The 20,852-nt window shown below is 36.9% G+C and overlaps 4 protein-coding genes and 1 long non-coding RNA gene across 7 annotated transcripts; 1 reads left to right on the top strand and 4 right to left on the bottom strand.

The window, feature by feature from the left end:
* The first annotated feature begins 60 nt into the window (after positions 1 to 60).
* On the top strand, positions 61 to 1,324 carry LOC131180720 (uncharacterized). Of its 2 annotated transcripts, none has more exons than XR_009149328.1 (2): positions 61 to 80; positions 1,143 to 1,324. It is a non-coding gene; the product is annotated as an uncharacterized LOC131180720 (long non-coding RNA). The 2 variants fall into 2 exon arrangements; XR_009149329.1 differs by lacking the exon at positions 61 to 80 and adding an exon at positions 562 to 573.
* Positions 1,325 to 1,697: 373 nt separating this feature from the next.
* Positions 1,698 to 3,223, bottom strand: LOC110663119 (casparian strip membrane protein 3). Its single transcript, XM_021822357.2, has 3 exons — positions 2,316 to 3,223; positions 2,113 to 2,236; positions 1,698 to 2,035 (listed from the first exon to the last, which is right to left on the bottom strand). The coding sequence occupies exons 1-3, from the start codon at positions 2,603 to 2,605 to the stop codon at positions 1,823 to 1,825; spliced, it is 627 nt and encodes a 208-aa protein (XP_021678049.2). The 5' UTR covers positions 2,606 to 3,223; the 3' UTR covers positions 1,698 to 1,822.
* Positions 3,224 to 3,279: 56 nt separating this feature from the next.
* On the bottom strand, positions 3,280 to 7,880 carry LOC110663118 (mitochondrial fission protein ELM1). Its single transcript, XM_021822356.2, has 10 exons — positions 7,633 to 7,880; positions 7,318 to 7,556; positions 6,146 to 6,242; positions 5,539 to 5,688; positions 5,304 to 5,430; positions 4,906 to 5,018; positions 4,755 to 4,818; positions 4,576 to 4,669; positions 4,365 to 4,473; positions 3,280 to 3,775 (listed from the first exon to the last, which is right to left on the bottom strand). The coding sequence occupies exons 1-10, from the start codon at positions 7,813 to 7,815 to the stop codon at positions 3,674 to 3,676; spliced, it is 1,278 nt and encodes a 425-aa protein (XP_021678048.2). The 5' UTR covers positions 7,816 to 7,880; the 3' UTR covers positions 3,280 to 3,673.
* A 785-nt stretch (positions 7,881 to 8,665) lies between these two features.
* Positions 8,666 to 10,707, bottom strand: LOC110663117 (capsanthin/capsorubin synthase, chromoplastic). The gene has a single exon (XM_021822355.2). The coding sequence runs from the start codon at positions 10,241 to 10,243 to the stop codon at positions 8,747 to 8,749; it is 1,497 nt and encodes a 498-aa protein (XP_021678047.2). The 5' UTR covers positions 10,244 to 10,707; the 3' UTR covers positions 8,666 to 8,746.
* A 712-nt stretch (positions 10,708 to 11,419) lies between these two features.
* LOC110663120 (vesicle-associated membrane protein 714) lies at positions 11,420 to 20,338 on the bottom strand. 2 transcript variants are annotated; one of them, XR_009149330.1, is made up of 5 exons: positions 19,797 to 20,338; positions 15,338 to 15,528; positions 14,418 to 14,581; positions 11,719 to 11,943; positions 11,420 to 11,667 (listed from the first exon to the last, which is right to left on the bottom strand). XR_009149330.1 is itself a non-coding variant. In XM_021822358.2 (4 exons), the coding sequence occupies exons 1-4, from the start codon at positions 20,011 to 20,013 to the stop codon at positions 11,853 to 11,855; spliced, it is 663 nt and encodes a 220-aa protein (XP_021678050.2). In that variant the 5' UTR covers positions 20,014 to 20,338; the 3' UTR covers positions 11,420 to 11,852. The 2 variants fall into 2 exon arrangements, 1 of the variants encoding a protein (XP_021678050.2); XM_021822358.2 differs by having other exon boundaries at positions 11,420 to 11,943.
* Positions 20,339 to 20,852: the final 514 nt, after the last annotated feature.

The raw sequence follows: 20,852 nt of genomic DNA on the forward strand, positions 1-20,852 counted from the left end.
AAAAGTCTCCGAATTGGACCGAGGTTTTGGCTAGCCCCCATTGTCAGACGTCGGCGCGTTCGAAGTCGGAATCGGCAAAGGTAAACCCGAACCTTGCTTTTACGTAATTTTCTAGTGCTTAAATAGGATTAAAAATCCATAAAATATTCGTAGTAGCTTAGAAAATTACGATTCTTTTGCAATAGCTTAGTAATATTGCTAAGGACCGTGGGGCAAAGTTTTATAATTTTTAGAGCTTGTTTGGGCAGTTTTGCAAAAATGATCAATAATAAGGACTAAATTGAAATTTTTCGTATTGTGATGGATGATTGATTTGATGGGCCCGGGAGGGCTGTGTGATATGATTGAGCGTTGATATATGGATTGTGAATATAGAAGTGCGTTTTTAGCCCTTTTTCGGGTTGGGTAGGTCCTAGGTATAGGGAGACTGCTGGATTTTCTGCGACTTAGGGCGTGCTTGATCTTTTTCTTTGTTTGTATTGAGTCGATGTATTAAATAATTGTAATATAATTGTCGGTGAGCGGAATGACCTTCTTCCTCCGCCAAATTGTCCACGGTAATTCGTCAAGTTTGTGAGTAAAATATTAATTTTAAGCTGTAATTTCGATATTATTATATGTTCAAGCATGCCCATGCATCACTTATATGCATATATTTATGTAGTTAAACTCTAGGCACGAATTATGTTGCATTGATAAGCGTTAATGTGCCATGAGTGTTGTTGTGGTAATTTGGAGGGCGGTGTGCGTGCGTTGGCGTGCGTGTGATGTGGTGTGGACTATGGATAGGACGGGTAGACACGGCTTGAGTTCTTCATGGACCGGTCCTTCGGGTAGACACGGCTTGAGTTCTTCATTTGGGACCCGATTTGGTATTTAAGTGGAAGTCAGTGAGTTCTTCACGGCACCAGATTGGATTTAAGAGAGCTGTATAGGGGATCAGCTCCCATATACTATGAATGATGTTACAGGGTGTGTGAGTGCTCCAAATTACCTTTTTGATGCTATGATGTGAATATGATGTTAATGTTGCATTTCACTCTACAGGTTGCATTAGTTTCAGATAGTTATAGAGATTATAGTTAAGATTGATATTTTACTCTCTGAGTCGAACGCTCACTCCTGTTCAAAAATTTTTACAGGCCACAGGAGGATATTTTGTTCTGGGTTAACCTGCTTTTATCCTTCGCAGGTTGTTTATCCATGTTTGTGTAATTTTAATTACTCCTAGAATTTCCGCATGTGTTAGCAGTATTTATTTGAATTTGGTCTGTAATATTTTTATCATGTTGGACCTGTAAACTTAAATATGTTATGTATGTTTGATGGATTGGATGAGGGAGCTGAGCTCCCCTTTATTTTATGTTGATGAGTATGTGGAGGGTGAGCTGAGCTCCCCAATTGAGTATTTATTGTGTTTACAGGTCGGGTGAGTCAAAAACTCCCCGTTGGAAAGTCCATTTTATGGCCGGACTCTGTCCGTTTGGTTTCTTGAATTTGGGCCCAATGGGCCTCAGAATTGGGTAAATGAACAGTTAAGGCTTACTACGGGCCTCGGGGGCTTTAGGCTGGCCCAGGTCCTAGTGCCGGTCCGGCCCATAGGTTGGGTCGTGACAGTTTGGATAATGTTCCCTATTCCCATGTTGAATTATACATCATATTGCATATAAGTAATTAAAAAAAAAATTAATAAGCAAGAAATAAGATTTATATATGAACACACCAAATTTAGAGAGTACAGCAAACAAGGATTACACAAAAGCAAGGCATGCAGAAGCCTATGGGAAATGGAAGAAAGAGCATTATGATGATAATTAATTAATTAATTTCTGAGAGCAAACGCAGACAACACAATGAGAAACAGGAACATGGCTGAAGTTATGAAGGAAGCCACTACAGCAGTACTGGTCTGCTGGCAGAAATCAGTAAACTGTTGACAAATTGCGTTCCAATTTGCATTTGAATTCCCATTATGAGCTAAGTAAACCATGGCCGCAGCAGCAGAAGCAGCTGCTATCGTCAGAGCCATCACCACCTGCAAAAATATATTGATTAATATTCTTGCAGAATGAAAAGATCATGTTAGTAAAAGCAGTTCCTGATTTCTCGTACCGTGTCGAAGATAATAAGGAGAAGCCTTGGTCCTACTGCATGAGGTCGGACGATGCATACTATAGAGAAAGGCAAGGAAAGTACAAGGTATCCACTAGCTATGCCATTTGCAAACACGAAAAACCTGCATATAAACAAGTTGTAAGAAAGATGGGGGTATATTGTTGATTTATATGTATTGTTGACGAGATCATAATTCATACATGAAAGTTGGAAGATCATTATACTCAGCATGGAACTGGAAGAACTGAGTGAAGAATGGAAGAGTCTGCTCAGTAGTGCCCATAATACCAGTAGCAGCTAAGCCTGTTGCGATGGCACACAGCCTCAGAACGAAGTCGAAAATGGCTACACCCTTTTTCCATCCTCCTCGTGGCTGCTGTTGGGTTGCTTTAGCAAAAGTGGCAGGAGCACCAGCAATGCCTTTCCCTTTAGAGTCGGTCTTTGGCTGTTGGATGCTGATTGTTGCGTCATCACTCTTGTCTAATTCCATGGGAAATTAATTAGTGTAAGTGGAGAAAGAGAGAGAGGTTAATTATTTTTCTTGGATAAAACTAGGAGCTTGGTACGAGAATCCCTGGGGGAATGGGAGTTATATATGTATAGATACGAAAGAAAAGAAGAGATCTGGTTAATGGGTTAGCTATAGGAACCAGTTCAGGTGCTTGTACACCGTCAGAGAGGAGTGGTTGCCAAGCAGCTAACTTACTCCACTTATACCAATGAAATCTAAAATCTAGAATGTTATTGGTGATTTGGTAGGCTCAATTATGTTAAGAAATTTGATACTTAGGAAACATGAATCTGCAGTTTGGGGATCGAGGCACCCTTACGTAGTTTGAGTGGTGAAGATTTGGGTAGAAGTCATGAACCCGAGCCGCAGGAACTTTATAAACATATGTTTGCCAAGAAAGTGCAAAGGAGACAAATTCAAGTCCTTTTCTACCAGAATTCTCTTTAGCAGGGATTGTGGATCTCACTTGGCTCAGCTAAAGAATTATACATGCACCTTGAATGAAAACTTGATCCATTCACGACCAGCAATAGTAATTTACCAAATAGGCCAGCAGAATATCCACTGCTCATTATCTTTGGCAAAACGCAAGGAGATTTGACATTAGAAAGCAGAAGCAACTTGTAAACAGAACCAAAGAAACAAATAAAAGCTTAGCATCAAATCACAATTAAATTTTCATTTCATTGCACTTTCTTTCCTTGTGTGTAAATCAATCACAATCAAGTATACCAGTTTAATTACAAAAACTTATTTTCAGAACAGAAAATGTGTGCCCATTAGAAAGACTTTTCAGTAGACTGGAGGTTGTTCAAAAAAAAAAAAAAAAGGCCTGCTACTCTTCTTATAATACAAGCCGCACTATTAGAGCTACCCTTTATTTTTTACATATTTCATTTGGCCAAAACGTCTATAGGGGAAAGAATTACTTTAAAATCTATGAAGCTTGCTGTTGCTCCCTGTGTGTGCTATCGAACAAACCTAACGGGGGTGGTTCCCCTTTGAAGCACAATACAAGAATATGCTTACGACAACTATAAACATAGTCTATGGCCGCAGTCTTAATCCACGTTCAGCAAGTGCCTTGTGCACCCGACGAGCAGCTTCTGCAGTGTCATTAAGGGGAGGGTAGCTCCAGCTCTCTGAAATCTGAAAGATAAAAAAAAGAAAAAAAAAAAAAACAACTCTAATTGATTAAGTGGGTAAGGGACTCCAATAAACATAACCTATTAACTTATGGAGGAAGGAAGGGGAGAAGATAAAAGGGATGAACATTTGCAGAAAGTAGAGGTGACCAATTCAGACAGCCATAACCATTCCGAGAGAGTAGAAGACACTTTGACCAAAGGGGCAAAAAGAAAAAAAGGTAAAAATGGACAAAAATCAGGTCCAAACCCCAAACTCAATGGCAAGACCATTTTAATTGCCCTAGTTTAAGAAAGTTAAAAGCATGTAAGTATACCATTTCTATTTAAAACAACTTAACAAAAAATTACAGATTGGGCAGAAGCTAAAGGAAGTGACATAATCCCATGAAAAATTTAGCATGAAAAGAAAGGAAATTGTACCTCTTAAAATGAAGAAGAATTAGTTGAGAATACAAGACAGGAGAGTTGAGTAGGGTTATGGTATTCATATTTCCTTTTCTCTTTAAAACTTTCTTCGTTCATATAACCCAAAAAAAAAAAAAAGTGAGAGAGAAGAAGAAGAAGAAGAAGATACTAAATCGTTTACTTACATCCTCAGAACCTGCAAATGGCCGAACCACACCCTGCTCCCTCAAAGATTTATGAAAGTCAGACAGCTTCCATGTACAACGCTCAGATCCCATGATATAGACAGGTTTCCTGCACAAATAATATTGGATTCACCAAGGATACCATCTCAAAAGCACAAATCCAAATACATTCTAAATCATCAAATGCCAGATAAAACTTTCTCATGCATACCCAGTGCTGCATGCCTCACTTATCATACTGACTGAATCTGCTGTAATGACAAATGCATCTGCCCAAGCTAAATGTCCCACATGCGGATTTGGTTCTAAAGATAAGGTCATTCAAAACTTATAAAAAGGTGTCCTGGATTATTTAAACTTAACAAAAGTTTTAAACTAAATGGAAGATACCTTCACCATTCCAGATGTAAACTTTTGGATTATTTCCAATCTTTTTGATTACTATGTTTGAAACCTGCAGGTGGAGTTACAAGAGGAAAACCAAATATATGTGGAGTGAGTCCAGGCACTATAAAAAATGATGAGAAATATGTGGTAATACCTTTGCAGGTGTCCTATTTGAGAAAGATATTCTGACACTCCCACAGCTATCGAGCACACTAAGCAGATTGGAAGTTAACTGCTTTGCAAGGTCAGTCCCATAGCGACAGCAGCCTATAAGAAAATTATGGGAAGTACATCAACCTTTAAATCTTATGCACTAGATCAATGGCAAACAGAAATAACAACACGAAGATACAACTTACGTCAAGTTCCCTACATGATTAAAAAAAAGTTATGGAAGACACAAATAAATGAAGAAAAAGAAAAGATACCTGTTCACTTCTAGTTCAATATTTAGGATAAAAGACAATGAGCATATAATGAAAATTTTTTAAAAACCAAAAATCATCAACCTAGGCAAAAGTATTATTGATTCAAAGTATAACGAATAATTACTTGTAGGTCCCCCGATATTAACCACCAGTAAAGGCTTTGGCAGAGGCGCAAACTCATCATGCCACATGCTAGCTGCAACACGAAGCGCACCAAAATCAATTTGATGCAAAGCTCCCATGGTCAAAACCTGAATTTGAATAGCACAACATAGATTACAAATTCCAAATTTTGAAAGAGGCAAATATATAATCAGGGTAGGAGTTTGAGTAAAGCAATATAACATAATGCTACGTACCACATGCCCATCAGGAGGTTCACATGGCGTTATCCACTTCCGGAGAAACCGAGGAACCTGCTCTTGTGCTTGAGGAGTCAAAGGATAATAATCATGACGTGGAGTGATCACCAGGTCAAACCTATTCAAATTTGACCTTGGATGTTGTATCTGAAAAACAAGAGTACAAAAAAAAAAAAAAAGGAAGCTCAGAATTTAAATGTAGCATGAAAAAGTGGAGCAGGTAATAGTGCATCTAAGCCTTTGGAAGCTGTAGCTGCTACTGTGGAATACTATGGACTTCCTGATTTTATGGCATGAAAACATGTTCATGTAACAGTTTTATACATGAATATGAACTTACGTATGTGATAGAGCAATCCTCCAACCCACTGCATATTTTGGTCAGTTATTATCAACATGGAACTAAAGAGCATAAAATTATCATTAAATAGTATAGTAGTGATAAAACATGGACCCAAATCCGTACCACAAAAAAAAAATATATATTTAGGAGGTTATAACGCACAATTTCAGTATCCTGCATTATTTTTAACCTGGTTGTGTGATTTACCACATAAATTAATCAACTACAATTCAATACAAGGTGCAGACCTCCACAACATACCTGAACAACAAAAACATTTTCAGATGCTAAACGTTTTACAGAGCTTGCAATGGAAATAGTATCTCTGCCAGATGCAACGACCAACAAAGGGCCATCCCTGAAAAAGTTGAATGGTATTAGTTTTATATGTAGCCAGAAAAAATAAGGGAAATTTAGCACCTCTTTAGCCACAAGAACAAAGATATTTTGCACAAATAAGTTAGTTTTGGTTCAAACATCTTACAAACATGACCAAAAGAAGGGAAAAAGCAAAAAAAAAAAAAAAAACCAAAAAGAGAGTACCATTATCATCACAAGCATAGATTGTCATACAATTGGCCCAAAAGACAAAGCTTTTGAATGGATATACCATGGCAGACATTCAATCCTACTATATGATTTTAAATGCAAATCTGCTATCAATATTACTAACTTAATGAATTTGGCTTGCTGAATAAACAGAATTAAGAATGAAAAGAAATGAGAAGGGGACCACCCCATGCTATAGTTTTACAGAAATGATACGACTTTCCTTTCTTCCAAATATCAGGAACAAAGGATGGCAAGAAAATTCTAATTCTACAAATAATAAAGTCCTAGAAGCCCAACCATACATCAATTATTCATTTCTAGGTCGCGTTCAAGTGATGAAATCAGAAGTTTCCATTTTCCTCTCTTTAAAACTCAAAGTTAAATGTTTGAGCATCGTATCCATATCACTTAAAGGTTATCCCTTTAATAGGAGGGTGACCATTGATCAATTAAGTGTACATGATTTAGTATTGGTCACAAAATTTAGGATTTGTTTGGCATTATTGTTTAAACTGTTATGTTAACTAAAAGCTATTAAAAAATATTTTTATATTAAATTTAACATGTTTTAGCCATAAAAAATCTAAAACAACTGAACAGCTTAATATTATTTTTTTCCAGAACATATAAAAAGTTGCTTTTTCAAAAACCAGATTTCAACCTTAATGCCAAGCATGCTCTTAATATAAAGAGGTGGAGGACAGTTAATTTGATCATGAATTCATATACCAATTTCATGTCCTTAATTTTACTTTTCCCATCTCTCTTCAATGGTGTTGGGTTTTTAATCTTCACTATACTTTTTATTTGCGATGAAGATAAAGTGTTTCAATTTCAATTACAAAGAAACAAAGGGGTAGAAAGAAAAGAAAAAGACTTACTTTTCATAAGTCTCACGAGCCATGTTCACTATCTGCTTCACATCAGCTTCTAAAATCGTTGATAAACCCACACTAACACCATTTTCCGAAGGTAAAGCAGCTAATTTCTTCCCTCGAGCAGCTACGAGAAGCCGCCAGTAATTATATAATTGCCTCAGAACATAATCTAACTTCTTGTGAAGAGAAACCGGAAGCCAGTGGAGCCACTCATTGATTCCACCTCTTGGTCTCGTAACTCGCTGAATTAATAAACAAAATAAAGTAAAAATAGAGAACACAAGTAATTATAAAAATTTGGGATTGACATGGACTCACGTAAAAGGAGAGGTTATCAGAGAGGCCGAGAGCGCGAATCAAGCCGATGCTCTGGTTCTCAGAACCAGGAAAGCCGTTGCCAATAACGACGGCGCGCCTTATGACGCTATTGGCGCCACTCTCGAAGATCTCCGGCACGCCCATGGTGGGGCTGGGAGGTTCCGGAAGCCTGATCGGCCTCATGGATTGGTTTTGGGTGGTACAATACAACAGCAGCTGGTCAGAGGAAGAAGCGGCCTTTTACTTTTCTTTGTTTTTCCCTCTGTTCTTGGGCCAAAACTGCAGAACAATCCTCTAGCTTTTGAAGCCCATTTTTAAAACTTACATGGCCCAACTAGCGGTAGCTCAGGCCTGCAAATCAATGACAGCGTCACGGAAACAAATTAAATTTTATATATATATATATATATATATATATATATATATATATATATTTTATTGATTTGAGTTGGATTGAAACTTAGAATTTAAGAGTTATAATTTTAAAAATGACTTCAATAATCTTTTGTTCTTCATAAATTTAATTAAAATTTAAGTTGAATGAAATTAACATTGTCTTCAAAATAATAAGATTTGAAATAATCTAAATCATTGGATTAAATATATAAGAAAATCAATCATTAAATTCAATCAAAATTAGACCCAATCAAAACAAAAACCAAAATTGGGATTGATTTGAAATTAAGAAACCCTTTGATCTGATTTCTGATCCCCTGAACTTGAAATAAAGAATATTGATTCTGATTCAATTCCAAGTTCCAATTTAAAATCAAATCGGCCTTAGTTGCAATTGCACGCTTCCAAAATATGGTATTTCATGTTCAATTCAACATTAATTTACTTCAGTTATGATGATAGACAATATTACAATTGAAATTATCATAAATTTTTTTTGTTAACAGGAAATTGGAGAAGTAAAGACGCCAGCTATTGAACATCAGGAAAAGCAAATCATCACAAGTTTACTGTTTTCTGGTTGACACAAACGCTATTATTATCCAATTATTTGTCTATACAAAAGGAGTTACATGGCTTAATAGGAAATTTACCAAATTATACAACAAGGGAAATGAAAATGATTTAAGAATGGTTCTTATACGGTAACACAATATTATCATATGATGGTTTCAAGTGCTAAATTACCCATCAATCTAACCAAGGGTGCAGGACATTTTGTAACAATATCAAACCTAGACGAATTTGAGGCATTACCAAATAAAGATAAGCTCAACAAGGCAAGCTCCCCTAAAGACAACTTTGAGGAGAGGAATCCTTGCCAATAATAAGGTTCCAAATCAAAGAAAGCATCAAAGAAACTCCTGCTTCCTTTCAAGTCAAGTTTCAAAAGGGTCTCCATCCCAAATGAGTAAAATTCTCTCTCACACTTCTTGTCCAATGGCCACAATCCATTCCACACTTTATGATAAAGTGGCCTTCCTCTTATCATTCTGGTTGAGCCAAGGCACTCTGCAATGGCATCAGCCACAATTGGGGCTATGGCCATTGTTCGAGCCACCATGTACCCAGTTGAAGGGTGGACTACCCCTGAAGTACCACCGATAGCCATCACACTTTGAGGGACTAGAGGAAGAGGTCCTCCCATAGGAATCAAACATTTCTCATCCTCTATTACCGTCTTCACTCTGATTCCTAAATGTCTCAACCTCGCTACCATCCTTCTCTTCACCTCCATGTAGGATAACGCAGGCCGACTCACCAGAGATGTCTCTTCTAAAAATATCAAATTGGAATCAAATGGCATGGCATACAAGAAGGTTGGAAATCTTGAATTGCTAGCACGCAAGTAAGGCTCATTTCCCATATGGGAATCTCTCCAATCCATAAGAATCATCTTATCCAAGTCAAATGGGTGACAATCCACTTCTGCTAATATGCCATGAGCAATCTGATACCCATGGTTTCTTGGCTTATCATACTCGATAAAAGTACTAGCAAAACCACTTGCATCCACAACTAAGCTTGCTTTAAGATCATTCCCATCATCACAAATAACTGAAGACTCAAACTCTTCATGCTCTACTTTCCAAACCTTAGCCTTATGAAATTTAACACCATTTGAGACGCACTTCTCCATTAATTTTGTCTGCAACTTCTTCCTACTAACGCGACCATAGGGACGGTCTAAGTACTTGGTCTTGTGATCATCTATGAAGACACAAGTCATAGGCCATGTTTTGTCCAGACAATCTAGAAGACCCAAGCTTTCAAACTCATCAACCCAAACACCGTAATTATTAGGCCACAACGAAAGTGGTGAAGGATCAACACAGCATACCTTAATTCCATAGAGGGATACTTGCTCAGCGAGGCGGAGGCCAGCCGGTCCAGTACCAATAATGATGACATCAAAGCGGGATCTAGCAGCCGGATCAAACCAGGAGAGATCAAAATCTAAGAAGTCTGGTTTTGATTCGGGTTTCAAGTCAAGAAAGCTTCCAGACTTGCTGCTGTGGATTCTGCAGTTGGAGTTTCTTGAAGGTGTGATAGTGGGTCTTGGAGAAGAGAAAACAGGGACGGGGTTTGTTATATGGCTTATTTGAGAAGCTTTAGTTGGAGGAGGAGGTGAAAATAGCCTGAGAAGAGTCTCCATTAAAGAGAAAGATGAGAAGGTCTGAGCAGTGTCGAATGGAAGTGGAAATTTTGGGTTTAAACAAAAAAATGAGGTGGGAGATATGGACAGGGTGGAATCACAGCGTGGAGCTAAGAAAGGATGCTCCCCAGCCGAATTTGGCCAAAGTTAAAATATAAAAAAAATAAATAAATAAAAGGAAGGACACCCACTGCATTAATTTTATAATGGACAACACAAGTCAGCTTGCAACAGCAATCTCCAACAGTAAAAGAAGAAGAGAGTGTTAAACGTGTCCTGCTAATAGTTATCGGAAGAAGGCACTGTCGTGAAATTCCGCATTGGAGAATTTGTCAGTTTGTGATCCAAATGAACCATCTGCCGAAAGTGCTCGTGAGGCGTGACAGGGGCTGTGCCTGTCCCCACCATCACCAGTGCCCAATCTACAGAATTTGCTTACTTGGCGTTTCAAAGAAGTGGTTTCATGCAGTGTAAGTTGTGAATATTTCAATCGTGAGTTGGGCAGCATTTTGCTCTTCATTTCATTATATGTTTTTAAGCCGTCACACTTGCTCAATTTAGTGAAGGCAGCCACGTGCAAACCTATGCAAGAAGAATCTGACCACGACACTTAGCCAACTCATTTGTCGTCTCTTATCTTTCTATTGACGATACATATCATGCAAGAGCTGTTTCTATAGTACTTACCTAAATATTGAGTCTTCACAATACCATATCGTAATTGTCACACAACCGATGCGAAGAAAATTTAGTTCTCTCTGTAAAAGAAAATGAAATGCAATTTATAGATAAGTTCATTTTTCTTGTTTGAAGATTCCAAATTTTTTATATTTAAATAAAAATAAATATCTATTCCAAGACTAATATTAAATTACATTTACATATTTGAAACCCAACTTTCTTAAAATTGTTGGAAGTAAAATTTTCAATAGCATTTTGCTTCGATTTTAAACAATATTATTAATAAGCCCATCCATTACCATGGGAACTACTATTAATGAGCCACCATTGATCATCACTCGCAGCATCCACGGTCAACAATGAAATTGTCAAACCAAAGTAGATATTGTAACTTAAAATTAGACAAGTTTAACAAGTGAAGAAAATTAAGTCACAACAAAGAAAGAAAGCAAGCAAGCTACTTCATAAAGAAAACCATTGTGAGCTTTGCACATGTGACTGCAAAGATAAAATTCATTTAATAATGTTAAAAGTGGAGCATATCGAGTCATAATTTACAGAGACAGAAAGATAACACCATATAATTGAACACAAGACGACGATGTTAAAAAACATATAAATAATGCATGTTTCATCCAGGCATTTACAGTATACACAGACGATCCATGACAACAAACAAAGTATACGTTACTTTGTACCGTATGCAACAGCAGCTCGACAAACTACAATATTATTTCTGGCACCTTGTAGAAGTATAGATTCCTCATAAGCGACTACAATATTATTTCTGGCACCTTGTAGAAGTATAGATTCCTCATAAGCCTCAAAATTTCATAGCTCACTGCAGCTTTGTCTTAACACAGTCCACAAATGAATTTCATAATTCATTATAGCATACCTCAGAACGTTCAATCTAGTAAAACACCTGTCAAGATCTGCATGAAGGTAGAGTGATGCCTCCACAACAAGCAGCAATTATTATGTACAGCAATAGTACAATCACGCATGTCAACAAGGCCCTGTCAAGTAAATATAGATTTTACACTCACTTAAAATGTCATCAAGCTATTAAGCTAACAATTTTAAACCAGTTGAACTGTGCTGCTATAATTGGTCTGTGAAGGTAATAAAATTCCTAAATAATAAAACTCTAAACTTCCTAATTAATAATAATCTAAATTCTCTAATTTTACAATGAATATAATTCCTAAGTATCCTAAGTTGATTCCAATACTGCATCAGAAGGCTTTGGATTCTCTGTTGTAACACCTGAATTAGCTAACACTCCATTTGGAATAATTATTCTACTAGAATTCAATTCAATTCACTTCTAAAGGTAAAATTCAATTCAAATGATTTTATGGTAGAATTCATGTGTTTAAAATAAATTTTAAAGTGATTAAATTAACTTGAATTCTATCGTTTGAAAATAATTGAAAAGTAAATTGAATGTCATCAGTTTCTTATTTTATCCTTACTCATAAAGATATACACTTGATTTAAATAAGGGTGAGTTGGGATTTTAATAATATATCCAAATAAATGAACTGAATTTTTGCAAAATTATGCTACATTTGGCATTATTTCTATATCTTCCAAAATGACTTATTTTTTAAGAATTGATTCTAGAACTTATATTATTTTCCCAAATATGAGAATCGACCAGATGGCATATTAGATTTTATATTAGATTTCCAAACATACTCTGTGCAAGAGCAGAAAGACAGAGAACAGGTGGAACCACTAGAAGCTAGGGGTGGCAGCAATGAATGTCATTGTCCATTGGAACAGCCTAGGGGTTAAATCTAGGAAATTCCAATTTGGAGGCATGAAATTCAAATACCTGAAGTGGTGGTGGGTATATGGGATGGAATAAGGCTAACCCCTGACACATGAGAAACCATCTTTTCCAATCGTTTTGCAAGCAACATCTATTTTGGTGTCCATCTTTATGAATCAACCAGAAAGGTGCAATTAAGTCCAGCGGAGCGTGTGAAACGATTGCATATACCAATACTTTTTTAGAAGTTGACAATAAACTCAAACTACAACTCAACTAAGCCTTTATCCCAAAAATTTGGGGTCGGCTATATGGATTCGCTTTTTCCACTCTGAACGATTTTGGGTTAAATCCTCAGAAATGTGTAATGCTTCTAAGTCATGTTGTACTACTCTCCTCCAAGTCAATTTAGGTCTACCCCTTTTTTTCTTTCTATCCTCTAACCTAATGTGCTCTACTTGTCTAACTGGAGCCTCCGTATGTCTACGCTTCACATGACCAAACCACCTTAATCTCCCTTCTCTCAACTTATCTTCAATTGGCACCACTCCTACCTTTTCTCTAATACTTTCATTACGGACTTTATCTAGTCTAGTATGGCCACTCATCCACCTTAACATTCTCATCTCTGCAACTCTTATCTTAGATGCATACGACTCTTTCAGTGCCCAACACTCACTATCATATAACATAGCCGGTCGTATGGCTGTACGGTAAAATTTTCCTTTTAATTTATTGGGAATCTTACGATCACATAAAACTCCCATAGCACGTCTCCACTTTAACCATCCGGCTTTAATCCTATGACTAACATCATCCTCACATCCCCCATCTACTTGAAGGACTGAGCCTAGGTATTTAAAGTGATTACTTTGGGACAGTACCACTCCATTCAAACTAACTCCTTCCCTATCACCAGTTTGGCATTCACTGAACTTGCAATGCATGTATTCTGTCTTCGTTCTACTTAACTTAAAACCCTTTGACTCTAGAGTACTTCTCCAAAGTTCTAGTTTCCTATTGACTCTAGACCTTTTTAGAAGTTGACAATAATAACAAAAAATCTGAAGTTTGACTTTTGATGCTCCAACAATTAACAGTTAAGAAACATTGAGAGATCTATATCAAATGCCTTCTATATTTCACGTAATCTGAATCTGTCACAGGTAGACAAGTTGGAAATTAAAGGAGAACATAATTCATGTGCACCCTCATTTTTCTTGCTTACTCATTTATTAAGAATGTTTTCCTCTCCATTGTTTTTCAGAGTACATTTGCTCAGGAAAAGAGGCCAACTTTGACAGTTCAATTAAGGCCTAAATGGGTGATTGAAATGAAATTTCCCCATAAAAGGTCTCTTTACCTTTTCCTTCCCTTCTCTATGGGTCTACCTCTAGCACTTCTGATTGTTTCGTTTTTCCTTTTTCTACTTTTTTTTTTAACTGCTGCTAAAGGACCCATATTTAGAGAATTTGTCACTCTGAATATTCATTTTTAGCCTAATATCTAGTTGTTGGACCTCCATACTGTGCTGGAGTCAAGGAACATAGCTTACAGTTTTCAAAGAGTCTCCAGCATCTACAATCAGAAACCCACCAAAAAAAGGGACTAGGAGAAAAAGAAGGGGTGCGCAGGGTGTTTTGATGGTCTAGTGTCTTAGCATCCATAGAAAAAAGAAATTGAAAGCAGTCCTAGGAAAGGATAAGCACTTACAAGAGCTTGGCATTTTTCATCCAAAGTGCTCTTCTCAGGCGCTTAGATTGTTTCCTGAAGTGAAATGCACTGTCTTGCATTGTTGCAGTTTTGTCAACAAGAAGCTCAATCCGATCACCTCTCTCTAGTATCTTCTCAATGTTCTCTACCATGATCGTACGGATCTGCAAAAAGACTTTCTATTGCTAGTAAGCGTAAGAAAAAAAAGTCAATCACAAAACAACTATAAATCATTGATAGATAAAGAATGGCAAAAAAAAAATTACAGAGGTGATTTGGAAGATTGAAACTGACAATTGGAAAGGTTTGACCATAAACCAAGATGATTTGGAAGTTGATTAGAAGCTAACTAGAACATGTGATAAATACTCTTGCTTGAAGTTCTCTGGTTTGAGCCCTATTTGAAGAATCCTAGACTTCCTTCTAGACAGCTGATGTGCCTTTGATATACATCACATTCCCAGAAGACGTGAAAATAGCATGACTTGACTAGCAACAAATAGTACGATATTGATAACAATACACACTTCCACAATCTCAGCTATGTGATAAATTGACACAACAAAATGAATGTGATATTTTATTGCCACAACGTGTGAAGATGTTCTCTCTATCTCTCTCACACACACATGTTCAAACTGTTGCTTCTTAGAAGTAAAAATCATATAGTAAACAAATCCAAAAGTCTAAAATCAAACCACAAATACATGCCACTCAGCAACAGGCACCATGTGAACAAGGTGCTTGAGCAAAAAATAAAACAAGACACTCTTTTTTCTTGTTGCATTTTCGAAAAGCCAACACTCCATGAATCAGGGAAAATGACAATCTCAAGCATTGATCCATATGCAATATAAGATGAAAAATAAACGACCAGTGAACAAGAAAGTAAATTTCTAAGAACACTCAAAGGTACTTGCCTCGCCAACTTCACCCCTTACACGATTGAGAGTATCAGCACTTGGGTTACTAGAGAAAAATTCCATTTGCTGATGCAATACCCTCGAAAACTCATCATTCATTGCATAAGCAGGTGCATAGTGGGCCACTCTACCATAGTTTTTCATGAACCTCATATGAATGTCCTCCAAGTATGAAAATGGAATTCTCCCTAAATCAAGGCACAAAATAACAAATTATATGTCACAGAAGAACAAGGAAAAATGGTGAAATTCATCCATTTAGACTTCAGAAATTCACAATTTAGCGATGGCTACTAAAGAATAAGAAAAATTTACTATATATTGCACTCTGTAAGTAGAATATAAATTTAAACATCAATTGTCATGAAAATTAAACTCCGCCTAAGTAGTTTGCGCTTAGCCGGTCCCAAGCCCGGATAAAGGAGGAGGGTTGCGGTAGGTGACAACCAGCGTAAAAATTTCGTCACACCCTATGATATGGATTCAAATGATATAAACGTTGGGGCGTCCTCTACTAACGACGCGCTACATCGGAGCCCGGGTGTAGTGATAAATATGCAAGGGTGTAGGGCGTTCACCGAAAGCGACGCCATGCCGGCTACCGGTGTGGTGTTAAGTGAGCAAGGGTTCCCACATCATGGACGGGTGTGGGTAAAGAAGTTAGTCCATAAGACAGATAATAGAACAAATAGTGGAACAGAACACAAGATAGACATAGAAAATAATAGAAGATATCATAGAAGGAGACCAATTAGGAAGGAGCAGGATAGGAGGAGGATCAGGGTTGGTACTTGGAATGTTGGATCACTTACAGGAAAATTAATGGAGCTTGTGGATACCTTGGAAAGGAGAAGGGTGAATATTGCTTTCATTCAGGAGACTAAATGGGTAGGAGAGAAAAGTAAGGAAGTGGGTAATTCAGGGTACAAATTGTGGTTTACCGGAAAGGAGAGAAACAAGAACGGAGTGGGTATAATCATAGACAGGACATTGAAAGACGCAGTAGTAGCTGTGAAAAGAGTAGGAGATAGAATTATACTAGTAAAGCTAGTACTAGACGGAGAAACAATAAATATAGTTAGTGCTTATGCCCCACAAATAGGACTAGATAGTGAGAGTAAACAAAGGTTTTGGGAAGATATGGATGATTTAATGCAAAGCATACCGAATGAAGAGAATGTTTTCATTGGTGGAGATTTGAATGGACATGTAGGAAGTGATAGGCAAGGTTATGAGAATGTGCATGGAGGTTTTGGTTTTGGCAGTCGAAATGAGGAGGGAAAAAGCATCATGGATTTTGCTATGGCATACGTCCTAATACTAGCAAATACCTACTTTATAAAAAGAGAGTCACATTTAGTGACTTTCAAAAGTGGGCAACATAGAAGCCAAATCGACTTCCTCTTAACCAGGAAGACAAATAGAGCTCTATGCAAGGATTGCAAGGTCATTCCAGGAGAAGCTTTAACAAGTCAACATAGGTTGGTGGTCTTGGATGTCAAGTTTAGGAACAATTCAAGTAAGGTCAGAAGAAATAGTGTAGCTCGAACAAAGTGATGGGAGTTCAAAGGAGTAAAGCAAGTGAAGTTCAAAAATGAGCTTCTTGAGTCCGAAGTATGGAAGCTAGATATGGAGGCCAATGATATGTGGATACAGATAGATGGCATCAAAGATTAGAGAAGTAGCTAGAAAAGTACTTGGGGAGTCTAAAGGACATGGACCACCCTCAAAAGAGAGATGGTGGTGGAATGAGGAAGTACAAAAGGCAGTGAAGAGAAAAAGGGAATGGTATAAGAAATTACCTAAATGTGATAATAATGAGGCATATGAACAGTACAAGATAGCAAAGAAAGAGGCAAAAAAGGCAGTTAGCCAAGCAAGAGCAGTGCCTTTGAAAAGTTATATGAGAAACTTGGAACTAAAGAAGGGGAGAAAGATATTTATAGATTAGCAAGGAGTAGAGAAAGGAAATGTCAAGATCTCAATCAAGTTAGGTGCATTAAGGATAAAGAAGGAAAAGTGTTGGTGAAAGATGAGGACATTAAAGAAAGATGGAGAAATTATTTTAATGATCTCTTTAATAATAGTCAAAATGGAAATAGCGTGAATATAGATTATAGAACAATAGAAAAGAATGTAAATTATACTAGAAGGATTAGATCTTTAGAAGTAAAGGAAGCACTTAAGAGAATGAAAGTATGTAAAGCCTGTGGACCCGATGAAATACCAATTGAAGTGTGGAAGTATTTGGGAGATATGGGAGTGGCATGGTTAACTAAATTATTTAATAAGATTCTAAACTCAAAGAAAATGCCTGATGAATGGAGGAAGAGTATTTTAGTACCTATTTTTAAAAATAATGGAGACATACAGAGTTGCTCAAACAATAGGGGAATTAAACTCATGAGCCATACTATGAAGTAGTGGGAGAGAGTTGTGGAGCATCGACTACGTCATGATACTTCTATCTCTCTCAATCAATTTGGTTTCATGCCCAGTCGTTCAACTATGGAAGCGATCTTTCTCATTAGAAGCTTGATGGAGAAATATAGAGATGGGAAGAAAGATCTACACATGGTTTTTATTGATTTGGAGAAGGCTTATGATAGTGTTCCAAGAGAGGTCTTATGGAATGCGTTAGAACAAAAGAGGGTATCTATTAGGTATATACAAGTATTGAAAGATATGTATGAAGGAGCAACTACTATTGTGCGCACAGTGGGAGGGGACACAAGAGATTTTCCGATCTCAATTGGATTACACCAAGGATCAGCCATAAGCCCTTACCTTTTTACATTAGTTTTAGATGAACTGACGAAACATATACAAGAGAGTATTCCTTAGTGCATGATGTTTGCGGATGATATTGTTCTGATAGATGAGACACGAGAAGGAGTCAATAGGAAGCTAGAACTTTGGAGAAGTACTCTAGAGTCAAAGGGTTTTAAGTTAAGTAGAACGAAGACAGAATACATGCATTGCAAGTTCAGTGAAGGCCAAACTGGTGATAGGGAAGGAGTTAGTTTGAATGGAGTGGCACTGTCCCAAAGTAATCACTTTAAATATCTAGGCTCAGTCCTTCAAGTAGATGGGGGATGTGAGGAGGATGTTAGTCATAGGATTAAAGCCGGATGGTTGAAGTGGAGACGTGCCACGGGAGTTTTATGTGATCGTAAGATTCCCAATAAATTAAAAGGAAAATTTTACCGCATCTGACCATACGGCCTATGCTATATGGTAGTGAGTGTTGGGCACTGAAAGAGTCCTACGCATCTAAGATAAGAGTTGCAGAGATGAGAATGTTAAGGTGGATGAGTGGCCATACTAGACTAGATAAAGTCCGTAATGAAAGTATTAGAGAAAAGGTAGGAGTGGTGCCAATTGAAGATAAGTTGAGAGAAGGGAGATTGAGGTGGTTTGGTCATGTGAAGCGTAGACATACGAAAGCCCCAGTTAGACAAGTAGAGCACATTAGGCTAGAGGATAGAAAGAAAAAAAGGGGTATACCTAAATTGACTTGGAGGAGAGCAGTACAGCATGACTTAGAAGCATTACACATTTCTGAAGATTTAACCCAAAATCGTTCAGAGTGGAAAAAGCGAATCCATATAGCCGACCCCAAATTTTTGGGATAAAGGCTTAGTTGAGTTGAGTTGAGTTGAATTGTCATGAAAATTAACAAATTCACTTCCAATCCCTTCCTTGCGATGCTGTAAACAGTTTGGAACATTTTTCTGTGTTTGTTATGACTTATCTATCAGGTAGTGTATTAAAACATAAGCATATGCATTAAAAAATACAACATACAAATGCAGCTACTGCCATTCACTGCCACACCATGACGCCCCATGAACATCAATGGAACAACATCTAATTAATGGGCCAAAAGTAAGAAAATGGCCCTTTACCATAGGAGTCCTAATCATTAAAAAACCAAACAAAAGAAAAGAGTAATAATACCAGAGAAACTACATTGGCAATTCTTTAGCGAAACTGCCACAGCCATACAACAATAGAAAATACTAATAGCGCACCAATTGACTGAAGAACAAATATGAGGATCGAATTCAGATTTCAATGTGCAAGGACAAAGCTTTAATATCTAATTTGCAGCTCATACTGACTTCATATCATCAGCAGGACGTTCTTAGCAGAGATTTTTTCGGTTGCAACCTCAGCCTTTCAAATGGGATTAAAACACAAAACGAAGATGCAGCAAAACTTCAATTTGAGGAAATGGAGATCCAAATGCAATACCTTAAGCTAATTTTCAATTGAAATCAATAATTCCATACTTAAAATCCTACATTCTACAATCGCTAAAATTGAAAATCAGAATAAACTGAAAAAAACAAACTTCATTAATCTTCACCACTCTTAACTTAAATAACACCACCAATTCAGTCAATTCAAGCAGAAAGAGATCAAGATGAAAAGAAAGGGAAAAGTTACGCACTGCCGAAGGTGTCATTAGCCATGCAGAGAAAAGTGAGGCCATCGGATCTGAGTATGTGAAATATGTAGCGATCTTGAGAAAAGCACAGCCTAGAATCGGCCTCAGATGGAAGCTTCTCGATGATCCGCCTAACCACAGCCCCTGTGTTCCCTGTCACCGCGCTGAACTCCGCCAGCACCACCATCCCCCGCGCCACCACCGCGTAGAGGATCGCCATCTCTATCTAAATTGCGTGTCTCTGTATGCGTATATGTTTACCTTGATGGTGAAATTAAAGAAAGGTTTCCTTTCTGAATATTTTATTGGGGATTTCGGATAGTATAAGAGTCAAGCAAGGAAGTTGAGAGGCTGGGTGGAGCCGACCAGCGATGCCACCGGCTAGTCCACGCACGGCTGTTTTAGGTTCGTTGAATTTGGTATGACGAAGCGTAGGGCATATACCTCTTGCGCTACCCCCTTTCCGTCGTCGCACGATTCCACACTTCGTAGCTTCCGATAACCGTCGTCGGGAGGCGCACACGATTTATATATCATTTAAATTTTTAATAACTTTACAATATATATTATGCAATAATTCTTGTAATTAAATATATATTAAAAATGTAATTATTATAAATTCAATATTATATAAAAATGAGTTTAATAAATATTATATTAAATATTTACATTTAAATTTACATATTCATTAAAATAGTTCATTTAATATTAAAATTTTTTTTATAAATTTAAAATAATAATTTTAATATTTATTACTTTAATGTTATAATAAATCCTATTAAAAAATAAATGTATAGATTTATCACTCTTTTACCTTAATTATGATAATTTTTTTTTAATTTGTATTATATATATACGCACATGTTACGTATGGATAACATTTTACTAACTGTTCATCAAATTTGATACAATCACGTTTTAAATGAAAATACTTTCAGTGATACTAAAAATTTATAAATTTCACAAATTCTATTTTATTTTGTTATTTATTACATTTTTATCTTTTTATTATTATAATTAATACATAAATACTAAAGAGTCTTTTTCAAAGTTTTAGAA

The sequence above is a fragment of the Hevea brasiliensis genome, chromosome 6 (assembly GCF_030052815.1).
Source record: "Hevea brasiliensis isolate MT/VB/25A 57/8 chromosome 6, ASM3005281v1, whole genome shotgun sequence".
In the NCBI taxonomy this organism is placed as follows: domain Eukaryota; kingdom Viridiplantae; phylum Streptophyta; class Magnoliopsida; order Malpighiales; family Euphorbiaceae; genus Hevea; species Hevea brasiliensis.

Excerpts from the sequence above, each read along its gene's own strand:
- LOC110663119 (XM_021822357.2), bottom strand. The coding sequence starts at position 2,605 with ATGGAATTAGACAAGAGTGATGACGCAACAATCAGCATCCAACAGCCA. Across the intron at positions 2,237-2,315 it reads AATGATCTTCCAACTTTCAT|GTTTTTCGTGTTTGCAAATG; the intron begins GTATGAATTATG and ends GTTTATATGCAG. Across the intron at positions 2,036-2,112 it reads TCCTTATTATCTTCGACACG|GTGGTGATGGCTCTGACGAT; the intron begins GTACGAGAAATC and ends ATATTTTTGCAG.
- LOC110663118 (XM_021822356.2), bottom strand. The coding sequence starts at position 7,815 with ATGAGGCCGATCAGGCTTCCGGAACCTCCCAGCCCCACCATGGGCGTG. Across the intron at positions 5,019-5,303 it reads TAATATCGGGGGACCTACAA|GCTGCTGTCGCTATGGGACT; the intron begins GTAATTATTCGT and ends ATTTTCTTATAG. Across the intron at positions 4,670-4,754 it reads TTACATCTGGAATGGTGAAG|AACCAAATCCGCATGTGGGA; the intron begins GTATCTTCCATT and ends CCTTATCTTTAG.
- LOC110663117 (XM_021822355.2), bottom strand. The coding sequence starts at position 10,243 with ATGGAGACTCTTCTCAGGCTATTTTCACCTCCTCCTCCAACTAAAGCT.
- LOC110663120 (XM_021822358.2), bottom strand. The coding sequence starts at position 20,013 with ATGGCGATCCTCTACGCGGTGGTGGCGCGGGGGATGGTGGTGCTGGCG. Across the intron at positions 15,529-19,796 it reads GGCTAATGACACCTTCGGCA|GGAGAATTCCATTTTCATAC; the intron begins GTGCGTAACTTT and ends GCCTTGATTTAG. Across the intron at positions 11,944-14,417 it reads ATGAAAAATGCCAAGCTCTT|GGCCTTGTTGACATGCGTGA; the intron begins GTAAGTGCTTAT and ends TTTACTTGACAG.